The sequence below is a fragment of the Coloeus monedula genome, assembly GCF_965178545.1.
Source record: "Coloeus monedula genome assembly, chromosome: 8".
Taxonomy (NCBI): domain Eukaryota; kingdom Metazoa; phylum Chordata; class Aves; order Passeriformes; family Corvidae; genus Coloeus; species Coloeus monedula.
Window position 1 is genome coordinate 1,548,029 of NC_138788.1, and position 26,101 is coordinate 1,574,129.

Consider the following 26,101-nt stretch of genomic DNA (forward strand, 5'->3'; position numbering starts at 1 on the left):
TCGCTTTTCCAGGCAGTTTGTTTTCTGTATCTCGGGAATAAACTCCAAAGCATTGGAATTCGTGTTGTTTTTCGGTTTTTCGGTGGCTCCCTGGTGCCTCTTCCAACATCCTTATGGATGCTCCTCTTCATCCCAAACTGGGCTACAGAATCGACTTTTATCCAGGTTTTTCTTGAGGGATAAAGCATCCAGGGCTGGAGAAACCACAGCAAACGGCAGGAGCGGACTTTTTGGGATGCATCCACTCCTTTTTACAGCTCAGTCCCGTGCTTGGTGTCAGCTGAGCATCTTCTGCACTGGGATCCAGGGTTAACATTAGGAAGATAGGAATTTCAAGTGCCACCGGGATAGGGAATGTCACTTCATGTGACAGGGGACAGGGATGGAGGGCAGCTGTCCCCAGCCCTCAGAAATCATCTCTGCTGGCCTTAATTGCTCTTGGCTTTGTTCTTTAATTTCCTTTTCACTCAAGTCCTGTGCTCCTGATCATCCGCCCCAGGTCAGTTCTTCCGGGTTTAAATCAAGATTATTTTTGACAGCTCCACAATAAATACATTGGAGTAGCTGAATATCCGGGATTGGAGTCATTTTTCCATGAAATCAGTTCCTGTAGGTGAAGGCTGAGCACAGGGAGACTAAAAATCAGGTCCTTGCCTTCTGCACTCCTTCTGGCTTGGGGGTGGCCCCAAAAAGCAAAATTCCTTTGCCATGTGGAGATTTAATAAAGACACAAATGAAAACATGCACGTAAAACGTTCGAGCCGTGTTTTACGAGCTCTGGACAAAGTGGACACAACGGAATTTTTTGCCTTTATTTGTGTTTAAAGAGAATCTGGCCCCAGTTCTGAAGTGCAATTAAATCTCTTCCAGCCTCCAGGCTGTTTTATAAACAAAGCCATTAGTGAATTAATTAGATAACAAGGCAAAAACTGCTGCAATTGTCTTCTGATAGCCTGACAGATGCAGAATCGAGATATTTATTGGTGGAAATTTCCAACTGTGTCCGATTTCCAATTCCCAAGCGAGCTGTTTGTCCCAGCTATTGCAAAAAGATCATTTTTCTCTTGCAAATCTCCTGATTTTTTGGGTTTAATTGTCAGGAATTGCCTCAGGCTGGGCCAGGGGAGGCTCAGCTTGGACAGCAGCAGGAATTTCCCCATGGAAAGGGTGCTCAGGCCTTGGCAGGGGCTGCCCAGGGAGCTTTGGAGTGCCCATGCCTGGAGGTGTCCAAGGAAGGGCTGGAGGTGGCACTCAGTGCTCTGGGCTGGGGACAAGGTGGGCATCGGGCACAGCCTCAACTCCATGGGCTGGGAGGGCTTTTCCAGCCTCAGGGATCCTGGGATTCTGATCCATTCTGTGGCTTTTGAAAGAATGGATCTTTCGGGTGCCATCAAGGGGAAGATTTGGGGATTTCACTGAGGGATTTGAGATCAGGATCACCTGAGGAAATCCCAAACTCATCTGACAATGTCATTCCTTCTTCCAAGCTGAGCAAAATTCTGATTGGGATGAGCTGACCTTTTTTTTCCATCCCTTCCCAACATTTGCAGCGTATTCCCTTCTCCAGCCTGTGCAGGATGTTTCATGTTATCGCACAGCCACGAGGGGCTGGAGCACTGCAGAGCCACATTTTAATTATCCCTGGATATTTAATTCCCGTTGAAACTAAACACATCCTTTGGAGGTGGAAACCCATCCTGGGCCTTGTCTGTTCATGGGAAGAGTCTTGGCAAAGTCTGGAATGATGGGATGTGTTTGGAGCCCACCAAGGCTGGGAATGATGGGATGTGTTTGGAGCCCATCAAAGTTGGGAATGATGGGATTTGTTTGGAGCCCATCAAAGTTGGGCAGGGGCTTCAGCTCTGGTTGGAGGCAGGAATTAAACATAAAAATATATTTACTATTTCCAGCAAATCCAAACAGGGAAGCAGAGCAGGGTTATGTATGGGATCATTGGAGTTTAGCTCCATTTGATACTTCCAAGACCCCACAGCAGCGAGTTTTTCCATTTTCCACATATTTTAGCCAGAGAATCCTTCTTTCTCAATTTACTTTTTCTTGGAATGGTTTTGTGCATGAAACCCTTGACATTCCTCACTGCTTTTTAGCCTTTTGCTTCCAGACATTTCTGAAAAATCCTATTTACCTCTGGGCTTTATAGGAAGACAGAAATTTTAATCTATTTTAATATATTTGCCCAATATTTGCCCTTTCCTTATCAAAAACTTGGCTGTGTTTGTTGTCAAGCAACAAAAATCAGTTTTCAGTGCAGGGATCAGGTTGTGGAATTAAAGGCGTTTAGCACAGTTGAGTATTTGATTAAAAATTGTTAAGTTTGCCTTTTTTAGTGTACAGTTAGTGTACAGTTTTACAAATTATTTTCCTGTAGAGTCCCACAGTGCTCCAGTTGGGAGAGGAAATTTAGTGCTTTCTCAGGCAGTGGAATCTGGACTTTTCCAAAGAAAATAAGGACTCTGTCATGGACAGTTTCCATCCTGCTGCCTACTTGGAATTAATTCTTGATTCATCCTTCCAAATCCAGCCTACACTGGATCTTCATTTTTACTCCATGACTTTTCTTTCCATCTTCTCATAAAATCCCAGAATCCCAGGATGGTTCTGGTGGGAAGGGACACTAAAGCCCATCCAGTGCCACCCCTGCCATGGACAGGGACACCTCCCACTGTCCCAGGCTGCTCCAAGCCCCAATGTCTGACCTGGCATTGGACACTGCCAGGGATCCAGGGGCAGCCACACCCTGAGCCATGTCTTACATGGGGTTTATTTAAGTCTTGACTTATTTTCTGGCCTAACCCAGCACAGCCTGTTCTGTAGCCAACCCTAAATTAATGTTGGACTTGAGGTGGGGAGTGGGAATCTAATTTAGATATGCAAATTATCATTTCTCTCTTAGGTCAGGAGAGAGGCTGACTCTGGCCTTAAAGAGATGTGGAAAGTCTCCTAAAAACCTAATCATGGATAATTGGGGTTGGAAAAGCCCTCCCAGCCCATGGAGTCCAAGCTGTGCCCGATGCCCACCTTGTCCCCAGCCCAGAGCACTGAGTGCCACCTCCAGCCCTTCCTTGGACACCTCCAGGCATGGACACTCCAAAGCTCCCTGGGCAGCCCCTGCCAAGGCCTGAGCACCCTTTCCATGGGGAAATTCCTGCTGCTGTCCAAGCTGAGCCTCCCCTGGCCCAGCCTGAGGCCGTTTCCCCTTGTCCTGTCCCTGTTCCCTGGCAGCAGAGCCCGACCCTCCCCAGCTGATTATGGGGAATTCTCTTCCATCCTGAGAGAAGGGGAATCCATTCCGAAGGCAAAGCAGGCTGTCCCCTCTCGCTGGGGCAGGAGCAGTCCCCGCTCTGTGAGTGCAGCAGTTCAGCTGTCGGGATCAGCAGAGCTCAGCTTGCAAACGCTGCTCTCAGCAACAGCTGCTGCTATTTTTGTTGGTCCCACCAGATTGAGCTGGGAAACAGGGAAAATGCAGCTTGGGAATGCCCAGCAAGCTGGAGCACTTGGAGTTCAGCTCCCAAGCGCTGCTGTTGAGTCAGTTCTTATTTAATGTGATTGGGAAATACCCTCGTTTCACCAGAGCATGGATTTCTGTCTCCTTTCTCTTGGAAGAATTCCCCAGGAAGCAAAACCCCCGTTGGAAAATCATCTTTGTTGTTGTGGAGGTGTCCCTGTGCCTGCAGTGGGTGGCTCAGAGGGACACACAGGGAACTTGTGGGGAGTGGACTCCTCAAAGCCCATCCAGTGCCACCCCTGCCATGGGCAGGGACACCTCCCACTGTCCCAGGCTGCTCCAAGCCCCAATGTCCAGCCTGGCCTTGGGCACTGCCAGGGATCCAGGGGCAGCCCCAGCTGCTCTGGGCACCCTGTGCCAGGGCCTGCTCACCCTGCCAGGGAACAATTCCTTCCCAATATCCCATCCAGCCCTGCCCTCTGGCACTGGGAAGCCATTCCCCCTTGTCGTGGCACTCCATCCCTTGGAAGTATCCCGGAATACTGTTCTTCAGGGAAATAAATCCTTCTTTGGGGGCTCATTCTGCATCCTGGTAAATATTTATTAATATTTCCAGTTTCCCAAGGTCAGCTGGGGTTGGATCAGCATGGGAATTGCTGGAGTTGCAGACTGTGTATAACACACAGAGGGCTGATTTACAGGAATACAGGCAGGGAAGGAGGAAGGATAAGAAACACACAGCTCTTTTTTCCCTTTTTTCCCTTTTTTCCCTTTTTTCCCTTTTTTCCCTTTTTTCCATTGAGCTCTGTATTTTGTCTCATCCATCCCCATTTTCCCAGCCAGCTTGAAAAAGCACCAAGGTGTAAAACCGTATTTATTTCTGTATAGCTTAAAACCAAGACAGAAATCAGGCCTGGAGCGTTCTGTGTGTCCTGGAAATTGCAGGAGTTTAAAAACATGGAGCAAAGGAAGGATTTTGGAGTGCTTCCAACAGGACGAGCCAACTGTGATCCTACAAAACAAGGACATGGAAAAGCCAGAGAGGTTGGATCTCTCCTTTTCCCCTGCCTTTCTTTGTCTATAGAATTCCAGACTGGTTTGGGTTGGAAGGAACCTTAAAGCCCATCCCATTCCACGCCCTCCCACTGGATCTATATGTGTATATATTCCACATTTATATTAGCTGTGCACATATATATGCAACATATCTTTTGGATCCATTTTATAGCTTTAGGCAAAATAAAACCATTTATTATTCCATTTTTCTTCTACCTTCTGAGCCCAAACCCAAAGTCCCTGTGGCTCCCTGGGCTAGTTTTCCCACCAGGATTGAAGGACAGGGTGTCCTTAGCAGCCCTTTCTCATCTTCTAAGGATTAATCCTGTTGGGTGTCTTTTAAATTTAAAAATCCAGATGACTCCTACAATTTTTTTTCAACTCTTGGAATGAGATTGGGATTGGACATGGAGGTGGCTTTGTATTAATGAATGTAAGTTTAAGATGTAAAAATAATGTTTGTAGGAATAATTGAAATGACCTGGAATCCCCATAAAAACAGTCCTCAAAGTCATCTCATTTGGCAGAAACCAGAGCAAGGAGAGGACTCAGGCAGGCTGGAAAAGGAGGAAGAGCCTCCAGGGCTCATTTTCCAGGTGATCCAAAAATTACCCCTTGGATTCTGTACCTGGACAGCTCTGGTGCATCAGCTCTTTTAATGCAAATTATTCCCTCTGTGGTTTCAAATTCCAACAAATCCTCTGCCTTCTGAAGCACTGGGAGTGGAAAACAGATCTAAATTCTCCAGTGCAAGCCTTGCCTGAGCTGATTGCGGCTGCCTGATTGATCTAGAGTTAATATTTGCAGCAGTGAGAACATCCTCAACCACCAAATGAAGCCCCTGCCTTCTACTTCCTCTTGGAAATTTCCTTCCCTCGACTTATTTGGAAGTGTAGGAAAGCAGGTGACTTCCCCAGGCTCTCCATCCCTGACAAAAAGAGGAATAAATTTTTTTTTTAAATAGCCTTTTTCGTGAGAGACACAAAAATGAGGTGGTCAAATGAGGTGGTCAAAACCTGTGGTATTAAATCAGGGGACAAGCTGGGATTTATTCTTGGAGCCTTTGTTCTGCAATATTGGGATTTATTCTCCTGAGTCTCCACCAGGTTGGTGGGTTTATTTTCACACCCATGCCTGGTACAGATTAACGTGAAGAAAATCGGAATCTCAAGTGAATTTAGAGTGCTAAATATTAATTAAATATTAAAACTAAATAGAAATAAATAAATAGAAATAAATATTTTTAAAATGTTGATTTTTTTTTATATTATTATTTGATGTCCAAATCAACCAAGAAATGATCACTTTTGCTGCTTGGAGCTGCTTTCTGCATTATTTTTTGTGTGGACATGCTTACATTAAAAAATCCAGGCTGAAAGAGACCAGATCTGGAAAATCTGATGGGGATTTGCAAAGGCTTTGGTGTGAAGTAATTCGGGGGGCAGCTGCTGGTGCTTGTCCATCACCACATGGACAGGTCCAGTGGGAAGCCAAGAAATCTGGATTCCCACCAAAAGGAAGAGGGATAAGTTCTCCACGGGTTTATGCTTAGTCCTACCAAATTTAATTTTTTCTTTTTTCAAGTTTTGGTAAATTCTGCTCAGCCCAGATTTCACGATGATTTTCGTCAGCTCTCTGCGTGACACCTCCCTGCTCCCCTGGCTTGATTCAGATGGGATAATATCCAAAATTTCATGCAAACAGTTAAACCAAAGCCATTTATTGAAAATGAGACCTTCAAAATGAAAGAAACCAAGCCCTAACTCCAACCCAAAAGTGCTTTTTATCACATTTAGGTGGCCAAAAATGCAGGATTTCCTTGTGCTCTGAGCTGTGGTCAAACCAGGATAAGAAATAATGGGGCAGCGTGGATAGGGAAAAACATTCTGCTTTACTTTCCGGGGATTGTTTGGTTGCATTTGTCCAAAAATAAAATGGCAAACACAGACTTCCAGCAAAGATAATAATGAGGAGGGTGAATCTCAGTGTGCAAATCAGGACTGGAGCTTTGGAAAGACCGAAGTTTTACGTGGGCTTGGAAATGCTCGGGGCTGTGGGGAATAAGAAGCCCCAAATCTGACTGATATCTATGTTATAGATATTGAAAGAGTTTGGCCACAGATGGGCGGCCTCTCATTTGTTCGACTCTAAATCATTGTGGTGGTGGTGTTGGAAACCTCTTTGCCAGATGAGGACCAGACTTTTGGGATTGATTTGCTTTAGGTCTGGGTGTCCTTGTGGACTTGAGGCTCCCAGATTGCTTTCTGGGGATGCTGGGGATCCCATCCCTCCTGGTGTTCCCTGACCCCTGGGGATCCCATCCCTCCTGGGGATCCCATCCCTCCTGAGGAACCCATCCCTCTTGGTGTCCCCTGACCCCAGAACCACGACAGAACAAAGCAGGTGGACAAGAAACTGTTCGAGGTCATGGGGTGTGGCCTGGGAAAAGCCCCAGGGCAAAGTTTGGATGACACTCTCGGGAACATGGTGGGATTACTGAGGTGTCTGTGCAGGGCCAGGAGCTGGCCTGGCTCATCCTGGTGGGGCTCTTCCAACTCAGCACATTCCATGGTCCTACCAAGGTGCCACGGCTCACACAAACCCACATTCCTGGCACCAAAACAATACAAAAGCAGATCTTGCATTCAGTAAAGCCTGACTGCTGAATGTTGCCTCCCAACCCTAAAGAGTTTCTAATGGGGTCAGTGACAGCCAAGCTGCTTCCCTGCTGGCAGGAGCCAAATTCCTACAAGGACACCAAAACAGAAGTTGCCAGATGGCACCTCGTGCTCTAAAGGAGGGAAAGCACCTCACTGCAATATTGTTGGGAGCAGCTGCCGGGGGAATTCAGCAGAGTTGGAAGCCTGGGAGGTCAGCACTGGGGTTCCTTTGAGAGGGCTGGCCAGGATGGGAAGGGTGGCTTGGCTGCCTTCCAAGCTAGCTTTGGGACAGGGACCTGTCCCTCGGGATGGCTCAGGGTTCAGAAGTTGCCAGGGTTACCCCTAGAGCAAGCAAACAACTCCTGTCAGCCTCAGCTCAGGGCACCAGGCTAAAAATAGGGGGCAGAGGCTTAAGGTGAAAAGCAAAGCTGTGAGCAGGCAGTGCTGCTGCCATTCCCAGCCAGAGCCAGCTGGGGTGAGCTGGAGGAAATGCGGTTGTGGAAGCTGGATGTCAAGGAGCAACATCTCCTGAGCTGAGAGCCACACCCACAGCTGACTTTTCCCTAAAAATTGTGGTGTTTAGAATTGGCTTTTTTAGCAGTAAGCCATGAAGTTAAAAAGCTGGATCGTGAGTGGAGAGGTGGGAGGAATTCCTGGAAGGGAGGGAGGTGGAATTGCAGGGAGGAAGGTGGGATCTCAGGGAGGTGGGATTGCAGGGAGGTGGGATCTCAGGGAGGTGGGATTCCCAGCAGGGAGTTGGCATTCCAGCTGGGCTGTCTAGGGGGCCATGCCCTGTGGATAACCCCGGCCTGTGGTGCCATGCCCAGGTGCAGCTGAAGAGCGAGGAGGCCAAGACGTTTGCCATGAAGATCCTGAAGAAGCGGCACATCGTGGACACGCGGCAGCAGGAGCACATCCGCTCCGAGAAGCAGATCATGCAGAGCGCCCACTCCGACTTCATCGTCAGGTACTGCCCCCTGCCCTGGGCCCTGCGCCCTCAGCATTCCAGGCATCCACACAGGGATCAGCCAGCCAGCACGGAAAAGCCTTCAGCTCCACTCCTGCAAGAAGGGAATGTGGAGCAGGAGGGACGTGCTGGGCAGAGCTCACTGGTGCTGCCAGATGCTCCATGTGGAATCACAGCATGGTTTGGGTTGGAAGGACCTCAAAGCCCATCCAGTGCCACCCCTGCCATGGGCAGGGACACCTCCCACTGTCCCAGGCTGCTCCAAGCCCCAGTGTCCAGCCTGGCCTTGGACACTGCCAGGGATCCAGGGGCAGCCCCAGCTGCTCTGGGCACCCTGTGCCAGGGCCTGCCCACCCTGCCAGGGAACAATTCCTTCCCAATATCCCATCCAGCCCTGTCCTCTGGCACTGGGAAGCCATTCCCTGTGTCCTGGCCCTCCATGCCTTGTCCCAAGTTCCTCTCCAGCTTTCCGGGAGCCCCTTTAGGCACTGGAGTCACCATCAAGAATTTATGCATATATATGGAAATAGGTATATATTTATCATGACTTGACTTTGACCCTGCTCAAGGTTAATCTTCTTTTCCCTTCCCAGTTTCTGAGTTTTCCTTCCCACTACGAGAAGCTGGAAGGCAGAGCTTCATCCTTCACACAGTGCTGTAAGAAGAGCAGCTGTGTCCAGCATTTCTCTTTAGGGAATATTTGACAAATCCAGTTCAGCATCCCTGGACTCCTCACAGGCAAACACACTAAAACCACCTCCCTGCCCCAAACCTAACACATCTCCAGGGAATATAAGGGAGTGCCAGGCAGTTTTGGTTGTTTCCACCCTAATAACAACATTTCCTGGCTTTTCAGGGGCTGTGAGGACAGAGGATGCTGCAGCTCAGGATGGAGCAGTGGGTGCTGAGGATCTCTGGGAAGGGCATCCAAGCCAAAGCTGCCTCATCCCACCCTCACAGATGCCTGGAAAACTTTTTTTGCCATAGGACATGAGCCCCACTCCCAGAAATTGCTCAGGAGACACAAACAAACCCGGGCTGAAACCAAACCCCTGGGATGAATCCCGAGGGAAGCGTGTGGCCAGGCCGGGGCACTCAGGGGGTGTTTCCTTTCTTGATCCCTGGGATTCCCCTGGAGCCCATGGCTTCTCTTCTGATTCATGGGTGACAGCTGGAGCCCGACCCTGCCCGGCTGCCATTCCCTTCAGGATGTGCTGCTGAATCCATAAACATTCCTTGTTACCCAGGACGGAGCCAAACATTCCCTGTGGGCTATTCCAGCCTCTGGATTTTTGGATGGCTGAGCTGTTTTGGGATGAGAGGGGAAGTGCAGGGCCAGCCAAGCCACCATTCCCAGAAATGCCCACTCCAAATAAAACCTGAGCCTCCAAACATCTCTTCACGGAGCCACTGATGCTCAAGGCTGATAAGTGAAATCCTGCTTCATTCCTGCTTTTCATCCTTCGGCGGGGAAGCAGAACAAGGATGTGGTAGCTGGAGGTCTTCTCCTTCCATATCCTGCAGTAATTCCCACCTTTTAGGGTCACAGCCATCCCTGAGTTATATTTAATACCCCATGGAAACCCTGCTCTGGGAAGGGACTTTCCAAGTCACAAAGTCCAGCCTTTTGGTATTGCTAGAAAATATTTGATTGATCCAACTCGGTATCTGCTTCCTAAAATTCCTTCTTTCTATCCTAAAATGATCCCAACCTGTTTATTCCCTTTCTTGAACCAGCTGGAATCACTTTTTTCTCGGCGCAATGGGCAGAAATTTGAATATTTCAGTTATTAATTCATTTTTGAGCTGACGGATAAAAGGGGGGGGGGGGGGTGTTAGAATAATCTTGGAGCAAGGACACAACCTCTGGAATATCAGAATGGAAGAGACAAAATTCCCGAAGAACTCGATTGTTTTTCTTATTTCATTGTGTTGGTTAAAAAGTCAGTGAAGAATAGCTGGGTTTGGTTATGAAAATGAATCCAACCAGGCCAAAGGAGCAGGAGAGGCCAAGGGGCACTGAATGAAACCGGCTTTTGGATAACCCAAAACTCAAACAGAACAAAATGTTCTGGGTTGGATCGGGGCCAAACAACTGCAAATATCGCCAGGAATAAGGAAATAAATAAAGGAGTTATTCAGGAGTCGTGGCATTTAAACTAAGACTGAACTAATGCCCTTTCGTGTGTCTAAACTTTATCCTTCCACCACAGCTGAGTAGTAATATTTTTTTTTTTTTTTTTGTAATCTGCACATTTTAGGCCAGATTTAACTCCCATAAAATTTTCAGCAGGCCTGCCTTAATTAGGGCAAATATTTCAGTAGCATTTCAATTACCGAGGAATTTAAAAAGAGAAATGACATTTTGGATTCTTGAAGTTTTCTGTAAACCTCAATGGAGCTGAAATTTATTAAGATAAATGAGATTTTGTCCAAGTGGCAAGAAAGAAGTGGGGGCGTTTTTGTTAAACCCACGAATTTCAGCTTTATTTAATGGTCAGTTATAACTGACCATTGGTTAAGTATAAATATAAATATAAATGTAAATATAAATATAAATATAAATATAAATATAAAATAAAGACAAATTAAATATAAATTTAAATATAAATGTAAATATAAAATAATGGTAAATATAATTATACATATAAAATAAATGTAAATATTAATGTAAGTGTAAATATAAAATAAAAAATGAAAATGAAAATGAAAATGAAAATAAAAATAAATATAAATATAAATATAAATATAAATATAAATATAAATTAGAGATAAAGATTAAGATAAATTAAATGTAAATATAAATATAAATATAATAATAAATGTAAATTAACTGTACATATAAATGTAAATCTAAAATAAAGGTAAATATAATATAAATATACAGTAAATCTAAATCTAAAATAAAGGTAAATATAAAATAAATGTAAATCTAAATTAAATATAAATATAATATAGATATAATATAAATATAAATGTAAATATAAATATAAATTAAATGTAAAATAAAGGTAAATATAAATATAAATATAAATATAAATATAAATATAAATATAAATTAAAGATAAATTAAGTGTAAATTTAAATATAAATGTAAATATAAAATAAAGGTAAATATAATTATAAATAAAAAATAAAAATAAATATAAATATAATAATTAATGTAAATGAACTATAAATATAAATGTAAATATAAAATAAAGGTAAATATAATATAAATATAAATATAAATATACAATAAATAATCTAAATCTAAATCTAAAATAAAGGTAAATATATAATAAATGTAAATATAAATATAATATAGATATAATGTAAATGTAAATATAAATATAAATATAAATATAAATATAAATATAAATATAAATATAAATATAAATATAAATATAAATATAAATTAAATGTAAATATAAATATAAATGTAAAATAAAGGGAAATATAATATAAATATCAATATAAATTTAAATGTAAATAGTTGTCTTCCAAAGGAACCAAATCCTGCAGTGTTTTCCCCCTGATCTATCCCACAGCTCCATCAAAATAATAACTGGGATTAGCAGGGAAGAGCTGGAATCTGCAAACCCACCTGGTTTCATTTCCATCGTGGGCAGCAGCTCTTGAATTTTGAACTCCTAGAATTTTTACCTCCCGAGTTTGTAACTCCTGCAAACTGCCAGGAATGCAGGAATTGCACCAGGAGTCACCCTCAGCATTCCCTTCTCCTGCAGAAATTATTAAAATTCATCAACAATTATAAATTTAATAGAAGCAATAATAAAATTAATTTTATATAAGCAATCATAAAAATTGATATCCAGTGATTAAAATTGATATCCAAACAGCTGCAAAGGAACCTTCCCAGTATGCACACCCTGCTGGAAGCCTGGCTGGATAAAGTTGTACATGGAATGGGAAATACCAAAGCAGCTGAAGGTTAAAATTAAGTAGAAAGAAAGAATTCTCTGGGCTTTTTCCCCATATTTATTTCACATTATTAAACACATGTATCACTCTGATTAATGGAATATCGTTAGAAAATCCTGCTGAACACAGAGCATGGATTTTGGAGCACAGTTCAGAACTGTGGATGGGTCACAAAGCCTGGCCCATCCTTGGGGCAGTTTTTCCTCCCCATTCCTTCTTGGGAGGAGGAGGAAGAACATTTCAGCTCTTTAAAGTGAGCCCTTTAAACTCTGTCGGACCAGCAAGTTCAGTGCTTGGATAACGGATTTATTCCTGATTTTCTGGTTGCCACGCCAGGCTCTACAGGACATTCAAGGACAGCAAGTACCTGTACATGCTGATGGAGGCCTGCCTGGGGGGAGAGCTCTGGACAATTCTCAGGGACAGGTGAGCTGGCACTTGTCCTGCACAGCGGGACCTTCTAAATGTCACAGAATTCCAGCTGCAAGGGTTGGAAAGGGCCTCAGAGCCCATCCCATCCCATCCCCCCCCCGCCATGGGCAGGGACACCTCCCACTGTCCCAGGCTGCTCCAAGCCCCAATGTCCAGCCTGGCCTTGGGCACTGCCAGGGATCCAGGGGCAGCCCCAGCTGCTCTGGGCACCCTGTGCCAGGGCCTGCCCACCCTCCCAGGGAACAATTCCTTCCCAATATCCCATCCATCCCTGCCCTCTGGCACTGGGAAGCCATTCCCTGTGTCCTGGCCCTCCATGCCTTGTCCCCAGTCCCTCTCCAGCTCTCCTGGAGCCCTTTAGGCCCTGCAAGGGGCTCTGAGCTCTCCCTGGAGCCTTCTCTTCTCCAGGGGAGCAGCCCCAGCCCTCCCAGGCTGGCTCCAGAGCTGCTCCAGCCCTGGGAGCAGCTCCGTGACCTCCTCTGGATTTGCTCCAGCAGCTGCAGGTCCTTTTGATGTCACCGTTTTTAAATCACAATTTCCCATCACAGAGCTTTTCCCATCCCTGTGTTTGCTCCCTCTGTGAGTGTGAACAGCAACTTCCAGCTCTGCTGCAGGGACACTGAGAAATAATATCCATCAATATTTCCCAAGATTCATGGCCCAGCCAGGACTGAGAGCAATGAGGAGGAGCAAATCAAGAGCTGTGTGTCGGCCCAGATGTCCCATGTTACACCAAGGCTGCTGATCCAAGTGGGAATCAAAATCCACACCCTGCCAGGAGCACTGTTCCATCAGGGTGCAGCAGTGACATGGAAAAAAACCAGCTAGGAAAGCATATAATGCCCCAAACCCTGCCTTGGGAGGGTTGGCCTTGGAGTGTTTGGGTGCCCGTGGGATGTGCCCATGGAGCAGGGAATTGAAACTCTGGAATAGCCTCATCACTGGCCCAGAATTCCATTACATTTGGAAAGGTTGATCAGAAAGCCAAGATTAAATTGTCTTTTCATTCCCCAGAACAAATTTTCCTCCAGTTCTTCCTGTTCCCAGCAGCCTTTTTCTCACCAAAACAGGAACTGGAGCAAAGTTAGCAGGTGCTGGGTGGGATTTTCCCTGATCTTTTGTCAGAGCCTGAGAATTCCATCTTTAATTCTCTGGGATTTAAACTGAGGTTCTGCTGCCACCTAGCTTAGACACCCTCCTGATCCCAGCCAGCTCCCAGCAGGCGGGGGGATGTGGTTTTCCTTGGAAAACTGTTGAAACAAGGATCCAGAGGTGCAGTTTGGAGTTTGAATTAATGCTTCAAGTCCCAGCAGCTGTGATTTTCCTGCCTTTTGTCTCAGTTAGGAACATCAATACAGAACCTATCTCCACACCTCAAAGGAGTTTTAATGCTCAAAAACCAAAGCTGGGATTAGGAAAAAGCACTTTTTGATTACAAGACAAGGATTTCGGGGTTTTATTTCTAAATTCTAGAATAAACCTAAAAATAGTTTCAGGTATTGGAGGCAAAGAGGCTGCTTCCAAAATGGGAATTTAATTAGATAGAGACATAAAGGTGAGTTTAGCAACAGGAACTTTCCAGTGATTTTACTGCAGTGCTAAGAGTTTTAACAGCAGAATGAATTCTGTGGGGAAGGAAACCACTTCCCAGGGATTCATCCAATGGCTTTATCCCCTTCTTCCCTCCCTCCTTTCCGCAGGGGTTCGTTTGAGGATTCCACGACCAGGTTTTACACGGCGTGCGTGGTGGAAGCCTTTGCCTACTTGCATTCCAAAGGGATCATTTATCGGGACCTCAAGCCAGAGAACCTCATTCTGGATCACCGAGGTTATGCCAAGCTGGTGAGTGCCAAAAAAATCCCCCCCAAATCCCACACAGGTTTGGCCAGAGAGGGTCAGGAGCAAAGCCCCCGCCATCGGGGGGTGCTGAGAGGAGATCAGGGCCAGGCGTTGTCATCACCACCGGGATGTTTTCCTGGCTTCCAGCAGGGCTCAGGGTATGGCTGAGCTGAGAAATGCTGGTTCTGCCTCAGGATTCAGATCTGTGCTCCTGGAATGCTGAGAAAAGAGCATCGGGAGAAAGCCACCCAGCTGTCTTGGGCAAAAAAGACCTGTTTGCCTCAGAACTGAGGGTAGAGGTGCCCTGCTTGTTAGGGGGAGAGGAGAGGAGAGGAGAGGAGAGGAGAGGAGAGGAGAGGAGAGGAGAGGAGAGGAGAGGAGAGGAGAGGAGAGGAGAGGAGAGGAGAGGAGAGGAGAGGAGAGGAGAGGAGAGGAGAGGAGAGGAGAGGAGAGGAGAGGAGAGGAGAGGAGAGGAGAGGAGAGGAGAGGAGAGGAGAGGAGAGGAGAGGAGAGGAGAGGAGAGGAGAGGAGAGGAGAGGAGAGGAGAGGAGAGGAGAGGAGAGGAGAGGAGAGGAGAGGAGAGGAGAGGAGAGGAGAGGAGAGGAGAGGAGAGGAGAGGAGAGGAGAGGAGAGGAGAGGAGAGGAGAGGAGAGGAGTCCCCTTGGTGGGAGGTGCTGCAGGATGTGGGCCCTTGGGAAGCCACCAGTGAAGGACAGGACCCCTAAACGGAGCTGGCCCAGGAGGGGCTGATGCCCCCTGGGAGTCATGGGGAGCCAAGGGCTCTGTTTCTGGGTTTGGGGGCTCTTTGGGGCAGGAGCAGCTGGGGACAGTGACTCAGCCACCATCACGGCCTGGTGGCAGCTGCTGTGTGTCACCTTCTGAGTGACATTGGGGTTTGCCCTCTGCAGCATTTCCCAGCGCTGGGCTCCTGTGAGGTGGAGGGTGGTAGAAGATAGCAAGGTCATCATTCCCATCAGAGGATGGGAAGGAATTGTTCCCTGGCAGGGTGGGCAGGCCCTGGCACAGGGTGCCCAGAGCAGCTGGGGCTGCCCCTGGATCCCTGGCAGTGCCCAAGGCCAGGCTGGACACTGGGGCTTGGAGCAGCCTGGGACAGTGGGAGGTGTCCCTGCCCATGGCAGGGGTGGCACTGGATGGGCTTTGAGGTCCCTTGCAACCCTTGCAGCTGGAATTCTGTGACATTTAGAACGTCCCACTGTGCAGGACAAGTGCCAACTCATCTGTCCCAGCTTACCTGTCCAGAGCTCTCCCAGCTTAAAACCATTCCTTGCCCGAGTTAAATTAAATTTAAAAGAAAAAAAGCAAAATGAATCAACCTGTGCTGTGAGTGATAGAAAGTTCCAGCCCCCAAGAAACCCTCGGTGCTGGTGTTTGCTTCCCTCATGGGAATATTCCGGAGGATAAATCAGCAAAAAGGTCACTGTAGTTCCCTGGTCCTGGAACGACCCTCAGTGCTTAATTAGGAGAAAATTCCCATGAGGAATCCTCCTTTCTGCCTTGCTTCACTTCAAGAGAAGCAGAGCCCAGGGCTGACATTCCCTCTGATGCCCTGCCCTGACGCTCCCCTGCCCTTTCCCCCAGGTTGATTTTGGCTTTGCAAAGAAAATAGGATTTGGAAAGAAAACATGGACTTTCTGTGGCACCCCGGAGTACGTCGCCCCCGAGATCATCCTGAACAAAGGTCACGACATTTCGGCAGACTACTGGTCCCTGGGAATCCTGATGTACGAGCTCCTGACTGGCAGGTATGGCCATCGAAACTCATCCCAACCTTTCTGCCCTTGTCACCCCGATCAGGCCAGGCCAGGGCCAGGGCTGGGCCAGGGAACGCCATGGTGCCTTTCCCACTCAAATCATCTCTTTTTGGCCCTGAATGGGTTGGAAATGGTGGGAAGAGGGGAAGGGTTTGGCCCTGAATGGTCTGGAGATGATGGGAAAAAGGGAAGGGTTTGGCCCTGAATGGTCTGGAGATGATGGGAAAAGGGAAGGGTTTGGCCCTGAATGGTCCAGAAAGGATGGGAAAAAGGGAAGGGTTTGGCCCTGAATGGTCTGGAGATGATGGGAAAAGGGGAAGGGTGTGGCCCTGAATGGTCCAGAAAGGATGGGAAAAAGGGAAGGGCTTGGCCCTGAATGGTCTGGAGATGATGGGAAAAAGGGAAGGGTTTGGCCCTGAATGGTCTGGAGATGATGGGAAAAGGGAAGGGTTTGGCCCTGAATGGTCCAGAAAGGATGGGAAAAAGGGAAGGGTTTGGCCCTGAATGGTCTGGAGATGATGGGAAAAAGGGAAGGGTTTGGCCCTGAATGGTCTGGAGATGATGGGAAAAGGGGAAGGGTGTGGCCCTGAATGGTCCAGAAAGGATGGGAAAAAGGGAAGGGCTTGGCCCTGAATGGTCTGGAGATGATGGGAAAAGGGAAGGGTTTGGCCCTGAATGGTCTGGAGATGATGGGAAAAAGGGAAGGGTTTGGCCCTGAATGGTCTGGAGATGATGGGAAAAGGGAAGGGTTTGGCCCTGAATGGTCTGGAGATGATGGGAAAAGGGAAGGGTTTGGCCCTGAATGGTCTGGAGATGATGGGAAAAGGGAAGGGTTTGGCCCTGAATGGTCTGGAGATGATGGGAAAAAGGGAAGGGTTTGGCCCTGAATGGTCTGGAGATGATGGGAAAAGGGGAAGGGTTTGGCCCTGAATGGTCTGGAGATGATGGGAAAAGGGAAGGGTTTGGCCCTGAATGGTGTGGAGATGATGGGAAAAGGGACTCAGCTGGGGAGGTTCCCCACTGCTGGAAAGGAGGAGGTGGATTCGGCTCCATCCATCCCTTCCCGTATTTAATTTGGGATATCACTGCTGCTCTTGGCAGTGGTGGCTTCCTGGAGCTTCCTCACCTCATCCCCCATAGCTCACCCCCAGGAGCTGGGGAAGGATCCCCCTCCTCCAGCTGCCCATCCTTCGGGGCTGGACACAACCCCCCCCATCCATGGAAAGCCAATGGATCCCCCTGGAATCAGGTGCCATCACACAGAGATAAGCCAGGGACTGCTGCTCAGAGCCTCCTGCCTCGGGCTCTTGGGATGTGGCTGCCATGGGAAGAAGAGATTTAGCATGGAAAACTTCTTCTTGGTGCTTCCCTGAGGCCAACATCCCTGAAATCCAGAGCTCCTTGACAAACGGTTAGGATTGTGGGAAGCAAAGCATTCCTGGTTGACATCTTCCTTTGCTCATCTGGATTTATTCTATCAGACTTCAGTGCTGTTTTTTAAGACAAATTTTGATTAAAGATGAATTTTTAATCTTTTTTTCCTTCCCTGTGCCTTCTGAAGTCCCCCTTTCTCAGGCCCAGACCCCATGAAGACCTATAACATCATATTAAGGGGGATAGACATGATCGAATTTCCAAAGAAGATTGCCAAAAATGCTGCTAATTTAATTAAAAAACTATGCAGGTAAGTGGATGAAAGAAAAAAACCAAAAAAGCCTTGGTGTTGTCTGCAAAGAAATGGGCTGGTCAGAGGGATTTAGGATTTGTTATTCCTTTTACAGGGACAATCCATCAGAAAGATTAGGGAACTTGAAAAATGGAGTGAAAGATATCCAAAAGCACAAGTAAGTGTCTCCTGAAGCTGCCAGCAGCTCCAACCCCCAGAAAGGGGCATTTCAAACACCTCAATTTTCTCCTAAAATCCCCTTTCTGTCCATAATGTAAATTCATCCTCCCTTTTGTTCCCATGGGAGGCCTTAAATGATGTCTTAGGAGTTTGTTGGGATAAGAACAGGTGAGAGACCCATTCCAGGAACAATTTATCTCATCCATCCATGCTGGATCTTCTCTTCTTCCATCCCCACAGCAAGCAGGAATGGATTGGATGGATATTTTTGGGGGGAGGCTCAGGGCTCATCCACCCACCTTGGGCAAACCTGAGGAAAATCACAAATGGGACATCCTTGAGCATGAAGTGGGGAACGAACCAAATTCCATAGGAAAAAGGGCATTTTGGGTTTCCTGTGGGAGGGATCCACCCTTTGGAAGGGAAGGAGCAGCTTCCAGGGAACCTGCAGCAAGGAATGGTTCCCATCTGAGTGTTGGCCATTTCCACTTGTGTGGCATCACCACGGAGTTGCTGCACACTCTTCCTCCCTCGTCCCAAAAAAAAAGATGACAGGAAAAATTCCAAAGGGATTTTTAGGCAAGGTCTGTGGGAGATGAAGCCTGTTGTTTAAGCCATTTTCTTTTCTTTTTGTGTCTGTCTAACCTGTCTAACTTTGGATTCTTCCCTCCCTTCAGATGGTTTGAAGGCTTTAACTGGGAAGGGTTACGGAAGGGGACACTGACACCTCCCATAATCCCAAGTGTAAGTTTTCTATTGTTTTTTCCTCCTCTCTGGCCAGTTCCTCGGGGATGCCGTGAGCTTTGGGCAGTGGTGCATGGGGTGAAGGGAATAATGTGCTTCGTTTCTTCTGGAGATGCTTGAAGAAGGCACTTCAGGCCCATTCCCAGCTGAGCTTGGAAGGCAGTTTGGGGAGGGCACAGCCATGGAGAAATCCCCTTTGCAGCAGGGGATAGAGGCAGGATCACTCATTCCAGCACATTTTCCTCTCTCTCACCTGCTCTGTTTGTTTCTGCATCTCCTTTTCCCATCTCAGTGCAGAGCTGCCCCTTCCACCCCTTCTCTCCGCTGCATCCTCTTCCCTTCTCCTTTATTCTCATTTCCTTGGAAAGGCAAGTGGGATTTGGATGCCATCTCCCTTTTAATTCACGTTACCCTTCCCTTCTGTGCTGTCTTTTGTGCCTGTGCCCCTTTTCCCCTCATCCATGTCCTACATGAAAAGCGCTGTTGATGTTTAACCGGGAGCAGGCGCGGAGGGACAGCTCCGCTCATTTTCCTTTGGAGCAAAGCCCTTCCTTTGATGTCTTTGTGAGCTCTCTGCCCTCAAAGCCCGGCTGCAAAGGGAAACCAAACAGGATTAGCTGACAGAAATTACCTCGCCCCCTTCTGTCCTGCAGCCTCTCCTCCTTGTTCCAGCTTAATCCCTCGGGATCACCGGGAGAATGCCATTAATGGGGCTTTAATTGCACCCCATTGCTCCGGCCCGCAGCTCCTGCAGCAAGGGCAGGCACAGCTCCGGGGCTGAATCCGCCATCCCAAAGAGTGCTTAGGGAAAGAGCAGGAGGGTTTCCCACCCCCCTTTCACCCTGTGGGATGCAGGAGCCCCTGGAGTCAGTGGGAGAAAACAGGACTTGGCGAATACCTCCCTAAACAGCTCAGAAATGTTTTACAGATCAAAGCTGGGTTTGGCTGGGCTTTTTGTCTGTTAAGCTCAATCAACAATTCTGGGATGGTTTGGCTTGGAAGGGACCTTCAAGATCATCCAGTTCCACCACCTTCCATGGGCAGGGACACCTTCCACTATCCCAGACTGCTCCAAGCCCCAGTGTCCAACCTGGCCTTGGCCTCTTTTTAATGCCTATCAATTCATCAGCAGGACCACATTTCGAGTCAGGCAGTGAAGTCAAGTTTGCTCCTTCACATCCTGCTGCAATTCCTGCTTTAGAAATGCAGGATGTCCGAGTAGCCTGAAAAACTCCAGGATGTTTTCCCAACTGGTTTTGGTGGATTTTCAGTTTAGTAGGAGCATTTCCAACACTGCTCTTACCCCACATAGCAAGGCTGACCGGAGTAGATGGGAGCATCCTGCCCTCTTCCGAGGAATCCTCTTCCAGGACAGCTCCAGGCTGGCCCTAATCCCAGTTCAGCAAAGCTCATCCTTTCCCTGAGCTCTTAGAAGCAGCATCTCCTCCAGCCCTGCTCCTGAGATCCTCTCCAAACCCATGAGCTGTGGATTTTGTCAACCTCAGAGCTGTCAGTCCCACTCCAGCTCATTTTCCACAAGTTTTTTTGGCAAAGTCTCAACTGCCACTCTGAAAAGGGACCCAAAACACAGCTCTGCGAGCAGACATCCATTTTTCCTTCAATCCACCTATCCTTGTCAGCTGGGAAGGAGCCAGTAGGGCCAAGCATATAGATTAGATCCTATTTTTTAAGAAAAAAGGTTTTTCTCAGCTCTTTAACTCTCATTTGTTATGTGGCACTTGCCAGTGAAGCAATCAAAGAGCTCTTGCTCCACGGGATTTCTGGAAAGATCCCAATTTACAACCTGCTGCTAGGACACCGCTGAGCCTTGATACCACAGCTGGAACCGGTGATTTTACCTCTCCTTAAAAGCTCAGGACTCTTCCAAAGATGAGCTGAGGAAGCAAAGGGTGAAGGAGCACCTGCAAAGTCAGCAGATCCAGATAATCAGAAAGAAATTAAAGCTTTTTAAATGAAGATTCTATAGGGTGGGTTTATTTTTCCAAAACAAGCTAGCTATTCCATAATCCTGATTTCCCCCAAGGTGTGTGTTCAGCAGCAGGAAAATGCTGATGCAGTTGGGCAGACATTAAATTTAAACGTTAAATTTAGAGCTGGAGTTGGAGCTCCCCTCTTTTCCCAAGGCTTGCAGCAGCATCCAGCATGAAATGGGAATTTCGGGAGGGTTAACAAGGCCAGGTGGGTCGGGGCAATCCCTAGGATCAATCCAGGCTGGATATTGGAAAAAAAATCTTCCTGTGAGGGTGGGCAGGCCCTGGCACAGGGTGCCCAGAGCAGCTGGGGCTGCCCCTGGATCCCTGGCAGTGCCCAAGGCCAGGCTGGACATTGGGGCTTGGAGCAGCCTGGGACAGTGGGAGGTGTCCCTGCCCATGGCAGGGGTGGCACCGGATGGGCTTTAATGTCCTTCCAACCCAAACCTTGCTGGAATTCTGTGAGTCAATGACTGCCAGGTGGCCCCTGGCTCAGGCTCTTCCACAGGTGAAATGACGGAAAACTGCAGCGTTTTCCTGCTCTGGGTAAAGCTTAACGTATTGAATTTCTTGTAAGACTCTGATTATTTTGGGATGGAGAGCTGCTGGTTTCCTCTTATATTGTTGATTTTTTTTACTGTATTGACTTCATCAAGTCCTCACTGGAAGAAAGTTTCCCTCACTGTCATGAAGCAGGAAAATCAGACATTCTGTAGCCAGGGTCGATTTCAAATGTCACGATTTCCAAAAAAAGAAATGTGCTTGGCCTTCATCCTGGGAAGATGGGCTTCTCTGGAAGGATCCTGTGGCTGAGCAAGGCTTGCCAGGAAGTTTGAAGGATCAGGATCCTGATCCTTTAAAGCTCAGGATCCTGGAGCCATGGATGGGAAATCCTGGGCTCTGGGGAGGCTTTTTCCAAGTCTGTTGTGATAACCTTATTCCAAGGGGTGGGAAAACTCAGGAGACGTGGGGAGCTGAGGGAAATCCCCCAGCAAAAAGCTGTGCGTGCAGCACTTCCCTGGCTGCCTGGGGATTCTCTGGGATGCCCGTGGCTGTGGGATGGAGAGGGAATGTCAGCACTGGGATGAACATCCCCTTCTTGTCACTCTTCTCCCCGCAGGTGGCGTCTCCCACGGACACAAGCAACTTTGACAGCTTCCCAGAGGACAGTGACGAGCCACCCCCTGACGACAACTCAGGATGGGACATAGATTTTTAATGTTCTTTCTCTTACCTGCTTCTGCCTTGCCGAGGACAGCTTTTCCTGGGACGTGGCTGCCAGCGGAACGGGAAGACCGGAATTGGGGAGGATTCGTGCTCGGGGTCACCATGATGCCTTGATTGATGCTGCTCCAGTAACTCCAGTGGCATTAGGACTTCCTGCTTAGTGACAATAGTGCTCTCCATGTTTTCTGTTGGAACGTGACCTGGTGGACATGCTGGTCCTGGCACAGAGCCTTTCTCCGGCACAGAACTCCTCTTCTGTCGCCTCAGAGATCTGGGCACACTCCTGGTTAGCAGAGTGAGAGATCCGTAGAGTAAGAGGCACTTAATTCCAGCTGCTTTTTCCGTAGGATCACTAGTAATTTATGAAGTGCTGCACTCCTCCTGTGCAGGATTTGGGCTGTTCCCACCCTCCGAGCCCGGCAGGGCAGCGCCGGCGCCCAGGAGGAGCGCGGGCACAGCGCTCCCGTTGCAGCAGAGGGAATGTGCCCTTCTCCTTCCCGAGCAGTATTCCCGACGAGACTGAATGTTCCCTTTCCTCCTTGTGTTGGAATCAGATGGGCTCAGCCTGCTCAAGCACAAGCACACCCACGGGTGTGTGCTGCAGGTGCTGCCGAGGCACAGCGGGGCCGCTCCTCTCGCGGGCCAGCAGCGCCTGCGGGCGGCCGCTTCTTCTTTCCCTGGGCACCAGCACGGCACGGGAAGAGCAGATCGTGGAGTGAATCCACTGTGCATCCATTGATCCATTGCATATTATTGATCCATTGTGCATCCATTGATCCATTGTGCATCCATTGATCCACTGTGCATCCATCAATCCACTGTGCATCCATCGATCCATTGCACATTATTGATCCATTGTGCATCCATTGATCCATTGCACATTATTGCTCCACTGTGCATCCATTGATCCACTGTGCATCCATTGATCCATTGCACATTATTGATCCATTGTACATCTATTGATCCATTTCACATCTACTGATCCATTTCACATCTACTGATGCACTTCACAGTGCTTTCATCACAGTCCTGGAACAAAGCAACAGCAGCCCACCAGGCTGATTGATTAGGCATAAAATTCAGGATACCTTTGACCTTTTTAGGCCCAAAGGGAAAAACGTGAGAGCTGTGATGTCCTTTCGAGGTGCTCTGTCCATCCCTCACTCGGGAAGTGCTTGTCCCTCATCCATCCTGTCAGGAATATGTAGCAGAGGCTTTGTTCTCCATCCTGATGATTCCGTGTCTGCATCTCTTCCATGTTTAAAGGATCTCATTAAAATAAAAGTCCTGGCTCTGATGGAACATCGCCAGTAATCCCAATGCCTCTCCAGGCTAAGGAGCTCCACAGGAAAGTCAGTGGAATTCAATGGGAAATGGATTATCCCTGTGAAGTCTCCAGCATGGCAGGTCCAAATGTCTGTGTTTAACACAGGGATGGCCAAATGTGTATGGAAGAAAGAGCTGGGGAAAACAATATTATCAGGATCTACTTTTCCCTCACTTCCACTGCTTTTCCTTTGCTTGAATTCTCCCCTCTGGTTTATGGGATGCAGCAGAGGGATCCTGTCCTGGGCGCCTGTTTGTTGCCTATCCACAGGACTAAAGGTTTATCCCATTATCCAGCTGGAAACATCAGCTTCTGGTCTCTCTGAGAGACCTTGCCCCAAAGAACCACAGAATCATGGAATGATGGAATGGTTTGGGTTGGAAGGGACCTTAAAGGTCCTCTCATTGCAACCCCTGCTGTGGGTGAGCAGGTGCTGCCCCGTTTGAGCTCAGCTGCCAAGAGCTGACTGTGGAAAGATCAAGTCTTGCTGGCAAGGGCTTTTCCCACATATTACATGGAAAAGGTCTGTTTGAGCAGGAAAAAATTCCTTCCCTGCTGCTAAATCCCAACTCTTTTGCATGTTTTTCATGGAAGGATTTAATTAAAAGGGTATCTTGACAGCATGGGCCGTGTCTGCTGTTTAACATGAGCTGGGTCGTGTGACACCTTTGAAACCAGTCTGTGGCTCTGGAATCCCCTCTGTTTTCCAGAGGGTGAGGCCACACCTCTGGCACAGTCACTTCTGGTGTTCTTTAACCATTAAAACTTCATTTGCCTTCAAAACCACAGGGAAAAGGCAGCACCTGCTGGCTTTCCCACCTTTCTCCGAGGGATGGACAGCACTGAGAGCCAAGGCTGAGCATGAGGGCTAAAACACTCACCAGGCATCTTAAACAGGCCTAACAGCCAAATTCTTCCCTCACATCCCCCTGGATTTCCACTCCGTGGGGACAGCTTTCTGTAGGAGTTAGTCCCAGGATGGTGACACCAGATGCAGTTGGCAGGCGAGGAGGAGAAAGCACCACGAGGATTTGGGGGACAGCCCGAAAACATGGCAGGAAGGAGGGTCTAGAATGGGCTGAGGAGTTGGGTTTCTTTTTCCTGTCCCTTTTTTTCCCTTGTGCCAGGCATGGGAATTGATACCTGCAGCGTGCACTGTGCTGAACCTGAGTTTATTTTGATATCAAACACCTCACTCGACTTTCCATGGCCTCTCCTGAGCATTAACACTTCGCATATGTATATGATAAGCCTTCAGTTATAAGAATATATTTAAGTTGCTTTATATATATCTCTATATATCCACAACAAGGGATTGCCTCCGTGTTTCCACCTCCTCTCCTTATTTCTTTGTCTCCTTTCCTGACCTACGGGACGACGGCGTTTTTTAGGGAAGGGGGAATCAGCTCCCGTGTTTCCAGAGGGGCTTTGATTGGTGTCGTAGCTTCTCCTGGAGCTGCACTGCCCACAGCAAACTCCTCTTCAACAACAGGACCACGAGCAGATATTTCTGTAAATAGGTATTTTCGTGTCGGTATTTTGTGGGTCACACAGAACTTTTCTGTTCTTTTCCAGTTCCATGGCATTATTCCTTCATTTCCTTATTTGTAATGTAATGTTTTTAGGTCGAGGTAGACTTGAATTAATGTCATATTTGTCAGTATGATTAAACTTTCTGTCAGCTGTCCTGTCCACCCATCTGTCCCATAGTTCTAGAACGTCACTGGCTATCTGGCATTGTTGCAAGTGCCTTAAATCCATGGCATCTTATTAAAAAAAAAAAAAAAGACAAATTTGGTGTTATGCTGCATGACAAAGACAAACACACCTCAAACTGTCGTCCTTTCTTAGCTTGCTGCGTTTTACAGTTCTTTCTGCTACCGATTTCTAAGCCTTTATTATCTGATCTCGATGAATTCCAGAAATGATGACGTCGTTCTCTGATTTCTGTTCAATGTACCAGAGCTGTGTATCTGTTAATGAGATACAGAGTCATTTCTGTGAAATGTATAAATGTGATGTGCGGGTCAAATTACTCTCTGACGTCCTAGCAGTCCATAGACAGGTATTCCTGTTTTGCTAAGCTCTGCAGATCCCACCCATCCGTGCCGTCCCACACAGCCCCCAACAGGATCTGTGCTTTTCCCTCCCCCGTTCCCTGCATCCACGGGGATGAGCCCTGGAAGCTGCTCCGCGGCTCCTCAACCCTGACACCGAGACTTGGGCGCTTTTAGGGCTTTCTCAGAAAAAGGGGAAATTCCCATTTGGAGTTGCCTCTCCCCCCGAGTCCCGATTTGCGCTGGTTTTACCCCAGCCCCGTGTTTTATACTCTGATTTTCTCTCCTTCCATGGCAGAGGTTTTGTTTGTCGGGCAGATGTCGGTCACGCCCCGGCCATCGGCCGCTTGCACTCTGTGGATGTTGACTGAGGAACTTTGGGTTTTTTATCATAAACTTCCATGGCTTTTGTTTCGCTCTGTACTCCCCCTGCAGCTGTAATTGCCGAGTGCCTGTTGTATACTTTATAGAGTTGAAATAAAAATAATTACTTTTGAGTGGCTGTCAGTGGGTTTCTTCCAGAGCAGAAGCCGAGTTTGGGAGAGATCTCCTGGGCAGTGGTGGAATGTGGGGTGGCGGGGGTTCTGCTCCCAGAACTGGTTGCCCAGAGCAGCTGGGGCTGCCCCTGGATCCCTGGCAGTGTCCAAGGCCAGGTTGGACACTGGGGCTTGGAGCAGCCTGGGACAGTGGAAGGTGTCCCTGCCCATGGAACTGGATGGGCTTTGAGGTCCCTTCCAACCCAAAATCATTCTGTGATTTGATGACGATTCTGTGAGGTGAGCAAAAGCGGGGA

The 26,101-nt window shown here is 47.7% G+C and overlaps 1 protein-coding gene across 2 annotated transcripts in view; it reads left to right on the forward strand.

The window, feature by feature from the left end:
• Positions 1-25,749, forward strand: part of PRKG1 (protein kinase cGMP-dependent 1) — a gene marked incomplete at both ends in the record, with an annotated part of 370,579 nt that extends 344,830 nt beyond the window's left edge. Inside the window, 9 exons of one of the 2 annotated variants that reach the window (XM_082285732.1) lie at positions 4,453-4,510; positions 8,010-8,149; positions 12,410-12,499; positions 14,206-14,347; positions 15,944-16,107; positions 17,678-17,800; positions 17,898-17,960; positions 18,640-18,706; positions 21,818-25,749. In XM_082285732.1, the coding sequence (XP_082141858.1) occupies positions 8,046-8,149; positions 12,410-12,499; positions 14,206-14,347; positions 15,944-16,107; positions 17,678-17,800; positions 17,898-17,960; positions 18,640-18,706; positions 21,818-21,916 (852 nt within the window). Of the gene's footprint in view, positions 1-4,452; positions 4,511-8,009; positions 8,150-12,409; positions 12,500-14,205; positions 14,348-15,943; positions 16,108-17,677; positions 17,801-17,897; positions 17,961-18,639; positions 18,707-21,817 lie in introns of those variants that run through there. The other variant, XM_082285730.1, reaches the window with a different exon arrangement.
• Between the last annotated feature and the right edge of the window lie 352 nt (positions 25,750-26,101).